Source organism: Aplysia californica, unplaced genomic scaffold (genome assembly GCF_000002075.1).
Source record: "Aplysia californica isolate F4 #8 unplaced genomic scaffold, AplCal3.0 scaffold01852, whole genome shotgun sequence".
NCBI classification, from domain to species: Eukaryota; Metazoa; Mollusca; class Gastropoda; order Aplysiida; family Aplysiidae; genus Aplysia; species Aplysia californica.
Genome location: NW_004799122.1, coordinates 1,443 through 18,847, shown reverse-complemented (window position 1 = coordinate 18,847; position 17,405 = coordinate 1,443). Strand labels below are relative to the sequence as shown.

The 17,405-nt window shown below is 38.8% G+C and overlaps 1 protein-coding gene across 1 annotated transcript; it reads right to left on the bottom strand.

Moving 5' to 3' along the window:
• Positions 1–659: 659 nt before the first annotated feature.
• LOC101858914 (Golgi to ER traffic protein 4 homolog) lies at positions 660–16,888 on the bottom strand (the record flags this gene model as incomplete). Its single annotated transcript, XM_005113292.3, is given in 7 exon segments — positions 660–1,406; positions 6,956–7,025; positions 8,870–8,945; positions 11,615–11,755; positions 12,625–12,763; positions 14,648–14,806; positions 16,807–16,888. Coding segments are annotated over 7 exon segments (879 nt in total), but the record flags the coding sequence as incomplete, so codon positions are not given.
• Positions 16,889–17,405: the final 517 nt, after the last annotated feature.

The following is a 17,405-nucleotide window of genomic DNA, read 5'->3' as shown; positions in this document are numbered from 1 at the left end:
CAGATCAGAAAGACAATCCACATAAGCCTTTGCCCCAAACTCAATAACACAAATACAGATGTGTTACAACACAAAGGAATCAAATGCTTATCAATTTTTACAGAGTTAGTACAATCTTAAAGATTGTTCATTTGCCTTACTTTTAGTGGAAAAATAGCCATCTGTCTTGAATAGAAGTGGTGATATCTGCTATTGAAGAAGGATGGGGTCGCCTGGTGTCAGAGGCAAGTAAAGCAAAATTAGTAACAAAATGGCCACCAAAGTTTGGTGACTTTCAAAGCTTGGTGACTTTCAAAGCTTGAGTGTCATTGAAATCTGCAATTTTTATAAATGTGTTTTTAATGCCCATAAACAGAGTCGAGGTCTCATTTGATAAATATTGCCTAACAGACGAAAAAACATCAGTTTCTTCGATATCATTATTTTGACAAGCGTCTGATTTCACCACAATGCAGCAAGTGTTAGCTTTTAATTGATAGAATGAACAGGTTAAAAAAAGAAGTGACAAAGGCACAACATGCAAAAAAGAGGAGAAAACAAACTTTCTACTAACCTCACGAATGTTCAGAAGTGAATTAGGAAGATTTGTACATATACTTCATAAATTCATGAGATGAAAAGAAAGTGTTTTGTCCAAATAAAATAAAAGCAAGCAACATATTGTATAATCATCATGTATTTGACCGACAGGCATATCCAAGCATTTCTAGCAACCCTTTCTTTTAATCCTCATGCCTATCATCACATAAAACCAGCCAACAATTCATATAGAGGAGCTTCATTACCTCACTGCTTGTCATCTCCATTTACATAACATAATTTCAACAGAGCTAATAGCCCTTTTTCTTCAAACAAAACTGCAAAACAAGGACATTATTTTGTGTTTGAAATAAATGCTGAGGCTTAGAACAATTCTCCACTTGCAGTTTTGAGGTGAAATTCAAAGACTCAATAATTTTAATCTTTTAACACCATTCAAACACCCGACACATTCTTGAAAAATTTACACCATCACTCCACCTACACTTAAAATCCATCCAAACTCCACAATTCATTTATGACCATTTTACACTATCTTTCCACAATATTGTCCAGCCATACATAAGACAAACGAACAGTCTGCTCAAAGAAAGACCTTACGGAGGGGAGGGGAGGGCAGGGAAGGGGGGTGAGGCATGGGGGGACCTGGCTTGGTCAATCCAAATCAAACGTCTTTTCTGTTTTACTCGGACTGGCACTCGTGGCCATGAGAGGGGAACTGCTGTCCCTGAGCAGGGAGGAGGAACCGCTGGCCATGCGACTGTTGGTGGAGCCACTGGAGGAAGCACCTTTGCCGGCAACTAGGTTTTCCTCGTCCTCCTCATCATCACTGCCAGCAGCTCCGAGCATGTTCTGCAAGAAGTTACCTGTGCAGGGGAAGAGGAAAATACAATAAATTTTGTAAGTAACAATACAATCATGGTGCCTGCTCACAGCACGAAAGAAGGGTTAAGTACAAACTAACTGCTTTCAAAGAGAAATAAAAGATGGCCACACAAAAGACAATCTTTTACAGAATGAAATTTCAGTCCTCAAACACATAAAAGACGGATGGTGGGTTTAACAAATCGTGGTGAGATCAGGTGCTTGTCAAAATAATAGAATTAAAGAAATTGGCATTTTTTGGCCAGTTTGGATTTTTTTTCCCGAATTTTTGTTTTTTAGCTCAACACTTTGTATGTCCATTCAAAAAGACTTTTAGGCGTGGACTTTATGTAAAAATATTAATTAAAGGCACAAAAATGTAAGCTTGGAGTTTCCAAGGACTCTTGAGCTATAGAAGTCACCAAATTTTGGCAGCCATTTTCTAGCTAATTTTACTTCTGAAACCAGGCGACCCCCACCTCCTTCAATTGCAAATATCTCGACTTCTATTCAAGATAAAAGGATATTTTTTCATTGAAAGCAAGGCAAATTACCAACCTTTAATTAAGATGGCACCAATAACACCATATACTCAAAAATTGACGAGTGCCTGATTCCACCACGTCGTGACACAAATGTCCATCTACTTCTCATTAAATCAGCACGACAGCATGGGCTTTAACTCACTGGGGACTGGGCCTTTTTCGGGTCTACATGCGCTGAAGACTGGCATTTTTGGGGGTATTTCAACATTTCAAAAAACACACTTCCCAAAGATATACAACCACCATTTTTACACACATAACAGATCTAAACATGCCTATTATGATACAAAAAAACAGAAAGGAAATATCTTTTATATATTTTTAGAAATTTTTTGAAAACGTGCTAAAATTTTTGCTCGCCAACATTTTTTAACGTAATGTCTTGTGTAAAAAACCCCCCCCAAAATTATTATTAATAACAATGAAGATCATTTCTATAGCGCCCACTCCCGTGTAAACACAGCTCTAGGCGCTTTACATAAATGCATGTACGAACAATATTCACGCACACGACACACACACACACACACACTCACGCACACATTACCCGCACACATGTGCACACACATGCACGCCAAACACACACACACATCTACTTGCTTATCACACGCGCATGCTTACACACTGTTACGAAATGAGCACATACACATACATAATAGAATAATATACACAATGCAATTTGCAAAATACTTAAATGGATACATAGTCATTTACATAACATTGTAATGAACATGAATCTACTGACATAAAAATGATGTCATTAAATGTGCCTTTAAAGATTTTAAAAAATAAGACTCAGATGTTGTATGTCTCAAGGGTTGGGGAAGAGAGTTCCAAACAGATGGAGCAAGGTGGGCAAACGATCTTTCATCTAATTTTTTACCCCCTTTTCTAGGTACTCTTAAAAGATACTGATCGCCTGATCTTAGTGATCTAGATGGAACATAAATCTGGATGAGATCACTAAGATAGGAGGAAGCTTTGTAACTGACACATTTATGACATAATATTGCAATTTTATATGACATTTTAGCTGACACGGGAAGCCAATGTAATTTTCTTAACATGGGAGTAATGTGATCCCACTTCTTTTTCTTAAGTACAAGCCTAGCAGCATGATTTTGAAAACGTAATTTGTGAAGAGTGGTATTTGGTAGGAGGCTTATATTTTAACCTTGTGTGTATCTTTTATTGTGTTTTGTGTCTCAAAATGAATAAAAAGTCCAAACTCATAAATAGGCAGGTAATCAATTTGGTAATCCTTATGTGTATTAGCTATCTAATCCACTTCTGTGTGAAAAAAAAACAACAGTTCTCCAGAAAAAAGCGGAACTTTGCATCTGAAACCCTAGTCTAGATCAAGAACACCCTCTATCAGAATCAGTGCTTTGATGCTCATTTACATTGAAATCAGGATACCTATGGTTAAAATATCATAATCAGAATTTTCTGCAATGTCAAAGTTGTCAAACAATTGAAAAATGTTTGCTTTTTCGTGCTGCCAAGAGGGTGGTTGACGGGCGCTCTGGTGTGGTTTGCTCCTTCTTTCCTATCAAACAACTCTCGTCCTGATCTCTCCTCCTTCTTTTTTTGTGTTTGTTACTCTCTTGTAACACCTAATCTTCAGCACTTATATGACCTTATTGTGTTGCAAGGGCCGTAAAACTTTTACTAGACCTAAACATGCTGCCATAGTACTGACAAAGTGTTGCGAGAACAGACATGTTATAGAAACAAAAGTAGGGCCTCAGTGTGACTAATTTTCCTTCCGGGTCGATAACTCTAAAAGTTTCCAGCCAATTTCGGTGAAACTTCGCACGAAATGAAAAAATGAAACAAAGGTTGGCTGCATGGTAAGAGACGGTTCACGCAGCGTTAGCGCGCATACTTTGCCAAGGAAAAAACGCGAAACTTGTGCTCGCAGGGGGTGCGTGAACCTCCTTTCGGGGAAATATTGGTGCTCGAAACTGCAGCGTGAAAAACGTCTCCAGTGAGTTAATGAAACATGTAGCAACTGACATGCAAACGAACAAACAGAATCAGTATAGTTTTTAGATGTTTCACTTAACCCTATCCGTACGCCGTGTTTTACTATTGTATCCATTCGACGTGGGGAACTCTGTGCCACCACTTTTAAAGAGGAAATTTACTTGTTAATCCGATCCGTACATTTTGCATTGCAGTCCGTCAAAATGACTTTTTAAGAAATACTGAAAGTTTCAAAGAGATCTTCGTACTAGAAGTATTCTAAAATGTGAAGAATACAACCCCGAGGGTACAAAATGATCCCAAGGCGTACCAACAGGGTTAAGACAAACTTCAAAACCTCTGAAATATTGCTCATTTCACAAAAATTCCAATCAGGTCATCCATTAATCCAATCAAGTCTGGTTTCAGAACCAAAGGCAGCTATATATATATATATATATATATATATATATATATATATATATATACATATTATCTATATATATCTATCTATATATACATATTATCTATATATATCTATCTATCTATCTATATATACAGGGTCCCCACTAAATCCTGGAAATTTTTTTCAAGACCCCAATTCGAGGGAAAAATAAGACCGCTACGCATCAAGAATGATCCCCAAAAAACCCCATCTATCACTGATAAAAGTCAAAATGTCTTTAAATGAATGCAAACATACATTTTGTAGTATAGTCTTCAAACAATAGATGATTATAATACAGGGTGACTGTCAACCTAGCTTCTCAATTTTCCGGGGGGGGGGGGGGGGGGGGGGGGGGGGACTAATCCATTTTCAGGGGCATGTTACATAACAATGAAAGAGTGTGCTCCATTTATATCTAATATAATATGTATGTTATGTTTGTGAACATACACACACACACATGTAGGTACATTATTATATCAAGTCAACAACATGTCAGTGTGGCACTGGGATCTTGTATGACTTTGGTATTTCAGTCTGTTCTTACTTATTTATATTATCCCCTCATCATGATTCATATTAGCCTACATAAACTATATAAAAAATGAATCCCGTTTTGAGCCTGAGAAAAGACCTAGAACCAGAATATCGACTGTCAATAACCAGTCTGGGTGTCACGATTCATTAATCATCATAAACATGAAGACGAACTATCGCTTAAACTCAAAGTAGAGTAATGTTAGTAATAACTTGAATGGCTCAAGTAGACCTATTCAGATTCAGTGTGAGAGGTGTAAGAACTGAGGGAGGGCAAGATGCAGTGACACTGAAAATCTGCCAATCTTGAACAAAAAGCTAAAATATAGATGTTAATTACTATCACCCCATCCAATGGAACGCGAACACTTTAGTTCAATAACAAGGCAGGACGGATCCCGATTCCACACAAGGCCTGCACCAACGCGCGCTTTGCAGAGAGCTCAGCTAGTTATCAAAATTCTAAATATACTAAAAAATTTGCTTCCCAGTTCAGTTTTCGTCCTCTAGCGTTGCCTTCAGCCCCCCCACCCAACCCCTTCCCCGAGTGTATCTTTTTAAAAAAAATCAATAACCCCCCCCCCCTCCAGAGTCCTATATTTCACAGCGCTCAGACTGCAGGGACTCACACAATGCCTTATCATTTGATGGGAGCCCACAGGGTCACTGACTGGTCATGATGGCGAACCTGACAAGACGCTTGTATAACTTTCTTTTCTTATTTTTCCCACACGTGACAGAAAAGGACAAACTTTTAATATTGATCTATTTTCATGGCGCCACAGCTTTTGTAATGCACAACCTGCATGTTACAAATATTGCGTTATCTAGACTATTACTAGAAAATTTCTGGGTGGTAACGAAAGCGAAAGTAGATATTGATTCTTCCTGATCGAGCCTCGGTGTCACACATACTCTTCCGCCTGTCACCACAGCAGTTCAATTACGTTTCCTCTTCACGATTCATCAACCATACTGTCTAGACAGCTACACTACTATTACACAGGCCCTATCCTTTTCCCGACCCATCTCAAAATTCCCGACTTTTTCGCGACCCATCACGAAATTCCCGACTTTTTCCCGACCCGGTGGGGACCCTGTATATATAGTCTAACTTGCAAACAGAATCAGTCACCTCCAGTGTTCTCAATTATTTACAGGAAATGGATTAAATGCCTTTTGAAGCCAAAAAGTCAGACTTAATAATTCATACTTTGGCTGAATTTATAATCAAGAATGACAATGGAAGTGGCTGCCAGAATCAAACTGCACAAATTTGTCATAATAATAGTCAACTTCCTTGATCCTCGCAAGGAGAATAGTTTCATAATGACAGGCATAACTATGAAAACCCCCCCCCCACAATATAAGTTGATAGAGCAGTGAATGAAAGCTGCTTACAGTGGAAACCTGATATAACAGGGATGGTGGGACCATAGAAAAAGTCCTGTTATATCAGACCCCTGTTAAATGCAAGGGAAGTAAGCATGTGGACTAATCCAGCTGTATTTATTCATGGGTAGTTTCCCTTGCCACAAGTACCCTGCGCATGATACATTCACGTGCTTGTAGCTAGGTTTAGGGCCAGATCAAAGTCTGCTGCACGCAGCAGCCCTCTCTCGCTTCATCTGCTGCGTGTGCTTGCATTGGCGTGGCTTGTGTGGGCTTGCTCCATCACTGCATTACTCTCCCTCTCTCTCACTTTTTACACATTGTTAACGAGCCTTTGTCCTGCTATAAACGATTGGGCTCTGATGAGATTCAGTTATTGCCGACAACTTTTAATAGAGACAAAGAGAAGGAAAAAACCGGGCCTGTTATATATGGTTTCCACGGAAGCTGGTTGGGGCCAGGCAGTGTTCTGTTTTTGAGCAAGGGCTTATATATCTAGTTCCTAGACAGATCTCCGTGACAATCAACATAACGGAAGGGTCAAAGACATAATTTGAGAATATTTGTAAACTGACCTCAGTAACTACTCAGCCCCAGTTCTGCACTGAGGCCTAATGTAAGGCACAGAAAAAAAATTCACAATATTGCACTGCACACTTACCAAATAAACCCTGAGGAGTTCGTTGTGGGGGTGGCACTCCAAAAAATAACTGTCCAATTTGATCTAAGTACTGAAAAAAACGGTAACGAAAATATGGCTGTAGCATCTGTCACCATATGACACCACATTCACAAATCTGCGAAAAAAGTTTTAAGCTACATCCTAGCATTTTTTGTATCGCTTCAAAACATATCTCACTTGGAAAAGGAATTAATATTGGAGTTTGACTGAAAGGGGTCGTTTAACTTCTAGCAAAAGAGAAAAGAACAAAAGAAATGAAGAAAAACAAGTAAAGTTAGACTCATTTACTGTATCAATGTAGTGATCATCATTTTATTCTTCTACCCAAAGTAACATTATCACAGAAAATCAAATGTAGACTAAAATAGCATATATACAAACGCCTAAATTGAATGTGAGTAGAGTTTGGTGATACAGTATAACACGGATTGCTCGAATTTGATATGACCAGCCTCGGTAGTTAGAGGGATCCGTAGTTCAAGGGATATGTGAATAATGTTAAAGCATCGGCTGTGTCACAGAATCAAGGAAAGCAACAAAGATTGCTACCTATGGGGCAAAACAATAGATCGTGTGATGCACAAACCTTCCTCTCGCCCACTCCACACAAGCCTAGATCTAGCATAAACCTAGGGCCGAGGTATGCGCAGAACATGTCGAGCAGCACGCTAAAAAAACCACAGCAAGCCGCTTCTCTAGAGGGTGTGTGTGTGTGTGTGTGTGTGTGTGTGTGTGTGTGTGTGTGTGTGTGTGTGTGTGTGTTTAAGGTGGTATTTTACCGACCTTGTCTTTTTTCCGTTATTTTTTATTGTTATTATTATTATGATTATTATTATTTTGTCTCAAGTGCACCTCAAAGGACATAGACTTTAGACAGCTACGCCAGCGTAATTGGCTTGACTATTCTGTGTTTGTGTTAGAGCTTTGCGTGATTTCCTTACAAAGATAAACAAGGGAAAAAAAAACGGGACCACAGGCACAGTTCGACAGAAGCATGATTTCAAGTTTTCTGTGTTCGACCTATTTGTGTTATACTGTATTAAGTAAACTGCTTTTCTATGGTGCTTAATAAGGTAATGTAATGCTTGCTCAGATGGCTAGGACACCTTCACTGCATGGAAGAATGACCTCTAAAAAAATACAAAGGTATTCATTTGAAAGAAGAACATATTTCTTAACTTAGATTAGCTTTACAACCTGGGAAGTAATTGTAGAAAAACCAAACCAGCCGAAGAAGAAAATGAAGACCAATTTCAGGATAAAAGAGAAAGACTTAGTATTCATTGTTCATTGTATCAGGAAGCAACATCCCTGCACTCCAGACATGTCCATTGATGCTCCGTTGCTCTCTCCAAAATGCTGCCGAGGGTCCTTCCACTGATTGTGCCAGTGCACATCTGGTTGAACGTTCTAAAGACTTAGTAGCAAGAGGAGACACAAGACAACTCAGCAAAGTGCAGAGCAACAATCCTTTCCTTGATCACATGGTAACTGACATTCTGGCACAATTGGCTTAGTTGGCCACAAGCACTACCATCACCTTACACAGAAGGAAGAGAGCTAGAACATAAACAATACCTTGTGATGAAAGTCTCAACCAGAAAAGCAATAAGGAAACATCAACCACAGTGCTGGTCTTCCTTCCAACTGTAAGTACTCAGCATCACAAGGGGTTCAACATGATGAGGCTATGAAAGGGCCAGGTAGCAAAACAAAGTGGCATTCTTGATGGTGTTGCAGTAGTAAATCACTTAACATTTAGCCTCTTGGCCCAATGTCCTGCTGAACAGGCAACATTAAAAGAGGAGTAGGAAGAACAAACCCCACTTGACCTTCCTCTACACAAGAAACCAAATCTCTAAAGTTCAAAAACTGAAATACTCAATATTTTACCTCTTTGTAATGTGGATCCCTGTTTATTGAAACTTGGTACTTTTCACACAAAACTGTAAACACTGCAAGCTTTCCACTGTAGAGAAAAAAACAAAATAGGACATGCATGAAAAACTAAAATTGTTTTCAAAACTTTTGCTGTCTTTAAAATAAAACAAGTCATTTCATTAGAAAGAGCTGTTAAACAAGAGGCATGAGCTTAACAGACTTCATTTTTGTCCTTACTCCTACAACAGCTGACTTTCATGGACAAAGTTCTTGATGAGTCATTTTGCTACTTAGAATTTTCGAGTAGAGCTGTAATCAATTTGGAAGTAAAGCTGTGAATTTTCTGCCAGCAGTTTGAGGGATCTCTCTCTCTCTCTTGCCCTTTTTAACTCCCAGTGGAGCACAGGCAATCAACAGCATTACTCCAGGTTGTGGGACCAATTTCAAGAAATACATGAGTCCTGATGAGTTGACCCTGAGAAGGGCAGTTTACATGATTTCTCTCTATTCCACCCAAATGCAATTTAGGCAAATGCAGTAGCTGCCGCTACAAACAGCATCAAGACCTACATATACAGTCAACTATCATATACATAATGCCTCCTGCTAAGAATATCACCATAAATCCATGCTCTAAAGGACTTCCTAAGTTTGAAGTAGACCTGCATGTGAGCCTCAACCAGATTGTCTGAAAATTTTGCGCAACCCCCCCCCCCCCCCCCCATAAGAGCTTTTGTGGGTGTCCATGATGATAGGAGAACTTCCGAGTTACGAGCGACCACCAACAAACACAATAAAGAAGAGACCTAACCCTACCCCTACCCCAAAAAAGAACCTGCAACGGACCTCATGTAAAAAGGCCAGCACAAGTCCAAAATGAAAAAAAAATTTTAATTAAAAAACCACTCCAAAACAAACAAGGAGCATATGGCCTACATGATCTACATTGCTATAATAGGGTTTGATACAATAACACAATAGAATTGGAATATGGATCCTCCATATAGATCTAGATCTAGATCTAGTACAAGTGAATAGGAATAGGCCTTGAACTAGATTAGAAATCCATATCCGATTCTGAACAGAGGGACTCAGCTGAGTTTTAGATTCTAAATAAATAAATAATTCACGCACCTGATGAAATGCTTTTTACCAACATTAATATTACAGTACAACCTATGATAGGGTTTGACAAAATAGAATTGGAATATGAATCCTCCATTGAGGTCTATAATGATCTATATAAATCTAGATCTAGATTCTATTAGAACAAGTGAGTCACACTTGAATGAATCCACACCATCTGAACAATTGAATTAGTCAACAAACGAAATTCAAAATGTCCGCTCGAGCACGAAACTGAAAGTAGATAATTTAGGTCGTCGTCCTTTTGCATATTCGCATTTCTACTCAGGTTCCGACAATTATGTCGGAAACGCCGACGTCGGCACGAAAACGAAAGTGCCAACAAAGCCGACGGGAGAAAAAGGGGGCGCTGGCAGTCGGCCAGGCCTCGCACTACGCACATTGACTGATACAGGTGGGCCTAGCAATAGCATCAGCCGGCTCGCGGGTCTGGTCGTGATTGTCGGATTTCAGACGATTGTCGGCAAACATGCAGGTCTATTGAAGAGACTGCTGACTTTATTTTTGGAACCAAGTTAGAAGCATATTATTCATTTTTCATTTGTTTGTTTGTTTGTTTGTTTAGTATAGGGTTTTACGGCGCTCGCAACTGCATAAGGTCATATGAGCGCGCGGGACACACCTAATACTTTTTCGGTGGTAGGAAGTTTTGAATTTTGCCCGGGTGGCGGCCGAAGCCTACTCTTATCGATTTTAGACCACCAAGGGATCTTTAACGTGCGCAACTTGCACACGGGCCCTCCGAGATTTTTCGCCCTTGTCCGAGAAGGCTAGGTGTAGATCTTTCCTACCAGAAGATCAGGGGTGTGGCAGAAAGACAGCAGTTAGGAGGAGCCAAGAAGTAGCAGTAGAAAGGCTGCAGAAAGAGTCAGGAGCCCAGAGGAGGGGGCAAAGGAGGTGAGGGGGTGGGGGCAGAAAGTGGAAATGAAAGCAGACAACAGAACATTGTTAGAGATCAGGAAAGGATGTGAAAGGAGACAATTTTAGAGAAGAAAATTTTTGGTCGCTACCCGGAATCGAACCCGGGACCTTTGAATGAGAGGCCAACACCTTAACCTCTAGGCCACGAGAGCCCCTTTCATTTGTTGACACCAGAATAAAGTTGAGTGTTTCTGCTACTCCTCCATCAGCATGGTCAACAAAAATTTTGTTAAACACCATGTGAACATATATCACATGCATATATGACAAACAGGGGAACTGATTATGCCTTTCCCTTCTACAATGGGTCTCTTTGGCTATTATCAATTCACAATATCAAAACAATGCCTTTTTTATGCATCTCTGTCACAAAGGCAATAGTTTTCAAACTTTCATGATCAAAACTTAATTTTTCAAGGGCAAACAAAGTCAGACCAAAGGTTACATTTCTCTTCTTAGATCTCTGCAATATTCCCAAGCTCAGAAATGTGTGTGACAAGCCTATTCTAACTTTACTTTTACAATTTTAGTTAGACTTACTGAAACCCTCCCAGTACCAGACACCTTAAAATCAGTCATAGCTACTACTGCAAAGCAAAGCAGGTAGCCTCAAATTACTTACAAGCTATTTTATCCCCCTCCAAACAATGAGGAACACCCACAACAGCTCATTCCACAAAGGTTACTTACCCTTCTAAAGCAACAAGGAGCATCCAGATGAAATTTAGCAATGGCAACCTATACGGAGGCCCATTATCAATTTTGGGATGCTTTTGGGTATACATCTCAAAACAAATATTGGCAGTGGTTTTATTCTGAAGGCACAGGTATCTGAAACACAAAATTGTACACAGCATAATAATAAGAACATGTTTTGGTAGTCTCACTTTTCTGCCATAAAAAAGCCTTCAATAACTCCTTGAGAGGAAAAAAAGATTCGGGGTGGGGGGGTCGGCGCCAATATAAAGTGCTGCAATTAAGAAAGCAGCAGAAATGCTAACGTATTTTTTACCTGACCACCTAAAACACACTTTCACACAAAAGCAAACGTACCATGCAACATTTTTAAACTGATGGACCCATATTATGTCAATAGGTCAGGCCAGATCTAGACTTTTCTAGTGCTGAAGAAGATGACAGCGATGCTGATCCAAGTTATGTAGAGGTTTAAGAGTTTAGTAGAGACAGGTGGAAGGCTGTAGGGATAAGTAACAGCTAACTTAGTGATCTAGATCTCAGCCTAGATGCTTTTTTCCCCCCTAAAAATTTCCCCACCTTTGCAAAAGATAATTTAAAAAGAACTATTCAAGATATCTTTTCTTATGCATTGAGTGGTATGTTCTATTGCCTTTTTTGCATCCTAAATTAAACTGTTGGGTGGTGAATAATAAGGTCACAATGATTCTTTGAAACAGCTGTCAGAACACCTGGCATTCTCCAGATGTTGAGCAATAGAGTGCCTGGCGGTGAGTGAGTTAATAAAACAATGCAAATGGTATTCTGCTGCTATAGCATACAGAAAGAAACTTGAAAAATATCATAATCTTCAAGAAAAAACAGAACAAACAAAAAATAAATAAAGACTGTAATAAAAACCTTTTCCCACATATTTGGGGGAAATTAAAAAAAAATAAACTCCCTTTATCTGAAGTCCTCACAAGGAACACATAACAACATGCAAACCAGCACTAGTAACTTACTGTAACACAGCCTGTGTGATGAACATGTCCACCTCTGAAGGATAGCCATGAGAAGTGTGGAACTCTAATAACATCTGAGCACATCCTTCCCCATCAGTTGAGTGAATGTAGTGATATCTTGCTTGTGCATAATTTCTTTCTGAAAAAAAAAAAGGTTAATCACAAGCAATAGCTCATTATTTGTCAAAAAAAGACTACCAAAGTTTATTGTTACACCCAGAGCTGTCTTATACAAAGACAGACATCTTTCTTGGAGTATCCTAAAAAAATTGAGTGATTAGATTTCAGTACTGGATTTCAAGACCAACAACCTGCTTTCAAAGTTGATTTGTAATTTCCGTGTTGACACCTGTGCTGATGGTACTACTCCCATCAAAACTTACCAAAAATAATTTTTTTAATTCATTTCTGAAGACAAAAATTATAGGTTTCATTTGTACAATTTTCCAAACAATTAAACGACAAAGTTACTATTAAACATTTCACAATGAAAAATGGATTTTAAAAACCTAATTTACCATCAGTAAGTGCTCGACATGGTGATTACGAACACATTTTTCAAACATAGACTAAGCCAAATCAAGACCTGGTACAAATGGAATGACCTGAACCATGTATCACAAACTGATTTCATCCTGATGCGCAGAAAACAAAGACATACAGCCAAGGATTCGAGAGCTGTTCCAAACTACACCATCAACACGGACCACAGACCTGTGATACTTACTCTCACAATCAGCAATGTAAGGCAAACAAAGAAGAACAGGGGAAAAATCACGACCAACCACAGAAAATTGAAAGAACAAGACATCAAGAAGGCAATTGATGAAGATGACATTACCAAGGGGTACAATAAGCTGACGACCAATGTCTTATTCATCATGACCAACAAAGCCTCCAAAATCACACTACCGAACTCAACAACAGCTGTGAGAAATTCAACATGAAAATAAGCACACCAAAAACAGAAGTTATGAAAGAGAGCTGAAACCATAGTCCCCTGAACATCCATGTCAATAGTAAACAACTGAAACAGGCGAAGGAGTTTAAAATATCTTGGTAGCACTTTTTCTGAAAACGGGTCCATAGACAGAGAAATAGAAATGCGAACTCAAAAAGCCAACGCTGTCACCTATCTGCTCGCACATTCAAACATCTCCATGGACACAAAGAGACACCTCATCACTTCAATATTCATACCAACATTATGTTATCAGTGCCAGACCTGGACTTGAAGCAAAACCCTTGAAAGCAAAATCACCGAAGGCGAAATGAAATGTCTCAGTAAAACCCTCAACATCACAAGACGAGACAGGCAGCGAAATGAAGAAGGAAGAGCAGCTATCGGCACTGAGTCCTGCCTGCGTTACATAGAAAGATAGAGGATAAAATGGTTACACCTGTTATGCATGTCACCTGACCAGCCAGCCTTAAGAGCCTCCAAACACCAAGCACTCAGGCTATAAAGGAAGAGGAAAGCCACGCAAAAGGTGGATCAAGGGTGTCAAACAAAACCTGAGAAAACATAATATCACAAATAAAAAAGCTGCGGAGCTGGCCTACCATAGAACTCCCCTCGACGTTTAAGGGCAACAGAGGATGAAAAAGTTAAAAGGAAAAGTAAGTAAGTGCTCAGCTTAAGCATTACTGTACTGCAGCTAAAACATTGCATTGACTTTGACAAGTACTTTTTTACAAATATACTCCACACTTTCATTAGGTCAAACGAGACTTCAGGCAGCACTGAATCCACTTTAATACCGGACATTTTGAAGATTTAAAATTTGTTTTACTGAAATACATTAGTAATCAAGATTTATTAATTTGTTCCCACAAGCATTTTCTCCTTACCAACAAATGTATGCCAAATGTAAAGAAAAAAAAAAAGAAGTGTTTAACAAAACTAAAAATTACAGCAGACCAGCAATTTGAAGACATTATCAATAAATTGAATAACTAATCATTTTCAAATTGGTTCTTCATACATGATAAAAGTGACCAAAAAAGAAGTGGGGGTACACACCATGCCAGAATATAACACCAAACCGTTGATGAAGATCAGGATGCCCTCTTTTACTGTGATCCTTATCCACTTTACGAGACCAGTTGATGGCTTTGGTCAGATATGGGTATCTCTCCGGACATTCTGGATCCATTTTTTCGAACAGGCCTGTAACTCGAGCTGCGAAACAATTCAAATACTTGAACCCTTAACGTCAATACCATTATGTATCCGTATACAGATGAGGAAAATTTAGGAAGTATAGAGGATACCAAAACGAAGTCAAAATCAACATTCTAATCATGTACATGTACTTCTTTTCCTCAAAGAGATCAAATTACATTTTTACAAGCAAATACAACAAAATCAACAGAGAGAGAGAGAGACAGAGAGAGAGAGAGAGAGAGGGAGAGAGAGAGAGAGAGAGGGAGAGGGAGAGGGAGAGGGAGAGGGAGACAGAGAGAGAGAGAGAGAGAGAGAGAGAGAGAGAGAGAGAGAGAGAGAGAGAGAGAGAGAGAGAAGGAGAGAGAGAGAGAGAGAGAGAGATGTAATATACAGTTGTAGGCATTACCATGTTAATCTAAAAAATTTCTAGGTTGTGAGTTTGCAAAAAAAAAGTAAAATGTGTAGTTTTCCTGAAGGCCATTTTTTTTTTCAATTCAAAGTCATTCATATAGAATCAACTTGAAATGATATCCTCTCCCTTCCCTTTCCAATATTCAAAATACAAAAAGAGGAATGAGTTTACTAGTAAAGCCGATCCCGACTATTACCGCGTGTCGCGAATGGGGCCCTGTGTGCAGTGCTATTGTGTGTATAGGCTACGGACTGATACTGATTTACAAGGGGGGGTACCCTCTTTCAGCTTCGATTTTGATATGAAGATGACATGTAGACTCTTCAAACTTGGCAAACAATCAGAGAAGAGGTCAAACTAAAGACCTCCTTCTGTTCAGTTCAAATTGACAAAAGACTCAGGGTTTGCCACTTCTTAAAAGTCCTGAGGGTGTTTTAAGTGTAAACTATCGAAATGTCCCACATCCATAGTTTACGACACCTAACACAAGAGGCAGTTCATCCACCCCCTGCGAGCACAAGTTTCACTTTTTCTTCTCGGTAAAGTATGCGCACAAAAGCTGCATGAACCATCTCTTACCGTGCAGCCGACCTTTGTTTCGTTTCGAGCAAAGTTTCACTGGAATTGGCTGGAAACTTTTTGAGCTTTCGAACCGGAAGGAAAGTTAGTCACACTGAGGCCCTACTTTCATTTCTCTGACATGTCTGTTCTCGCAACACTTTGTTAGTACGATGGCAGCACGTTAGTTTTAGTAAGAGTTTAACGGCACTTGCAACACAATAAGATTATATAACTTAAATATAAGTGCCGAAGATTAGGTGTTACAAGAGAGTAACAAACACAAAAAAGAAGGAGGAGAGACCAGGACAAGAGTTGCTTGATAGGAAAGAAAAAGCAAACCACACCAGAGCACCTGCCAACCACCCACTTGGCAGCACGAAAAAGCAAACATTTTCAAGTGTTTGACGACTTTGACAGTTCAGAAAATCTAATTAAGATATTTTACACCGTGGGGATCCTGATTTCAATGTAAATGAGCACCAAAGCACTGATTCTGATAGAGAGTGTTCTATCTAGACTAAGGTTTCAAATACAAAATTCCGCTTTGTTTTGAGCCCTGTTTTTTTCACACTGAAAATAGCTAATATATAAGGATTACCATATTGATTACCTGCCTGTTCATGAGTTTGGACTTTCATTCATTTTGAAACACAAAACAATAAAAGACACACACAAGGTTAATTTTTTGGGGGTTTAGTTGGGTTTTTTTTAACACAAGATATTACGTAAACATTTTTTTGGCGAGCAACAAATTTTAGCACATTTTCAAAAAATCATTTCTAAAAAAAACCCTATAAAAGATGTTGCCTTTCTGGGGTTTTTTGGGTCATATTGGGCATGTTTAGATCTGTTATGTGTGTAAAAATGGTGGTTGTATGTCTTTGGGAAGGGTGTTGTTTGAAATGTTGAAATACCCTTAAAAATGCCAGTTTTCATTGCATGTAGACCCGAAAAAGGCCCAGTCTCCAGTGAGTTAAGACTCAAATTAATTTAAACTCCAAAACATATTAAAAATACAAAAGTAATTATAACACAATGTTACCTATTGTATCATCTGATACTGGTGATTTTGCATTATTCAGAACATCTAAAAGAAGCAAGCTCAGATCAGCTCCACTTGTATGCTGCAATACATAAAAAAAAGAACAAAAATCTAATGAACATTCCAACATGTTCCATAATTTATTAATAAAACAGCATACAATTTGAAATTAAAACCAATTTGTTAGCTCATGTTAACAAAGACAATGTGTTTCGGCAAAAAATAGAGGTTCAATATAAAACAATGACGTGATCTCAAATTTTTACCCAAGTTAGTCCCCACAAAAAAAAAAAAGGTACAGTACTTCCTCTGTTACTAAAAAATGTCATCACATTGACATATTTCCCAAAAAATCTTTAAACAAAATGAATCCATAAAGCAGAGTGTGGTTATTCTGAGAGAATATGTGTATATTATACAATGCTGTTAGTAAGACGTTAAAAACGTTAACCCTCTGCATTAAAAAAACCCCAAACAGATCACCCTCTCCCCCACCACCATTTCTTTTTAGTAAGAATGACTTTCGCAGCAATTCAAGAGTATATCATACAATACCCTCAGTCTTAGTTACTTGATACCCTTATCGTGACATGAGGAAA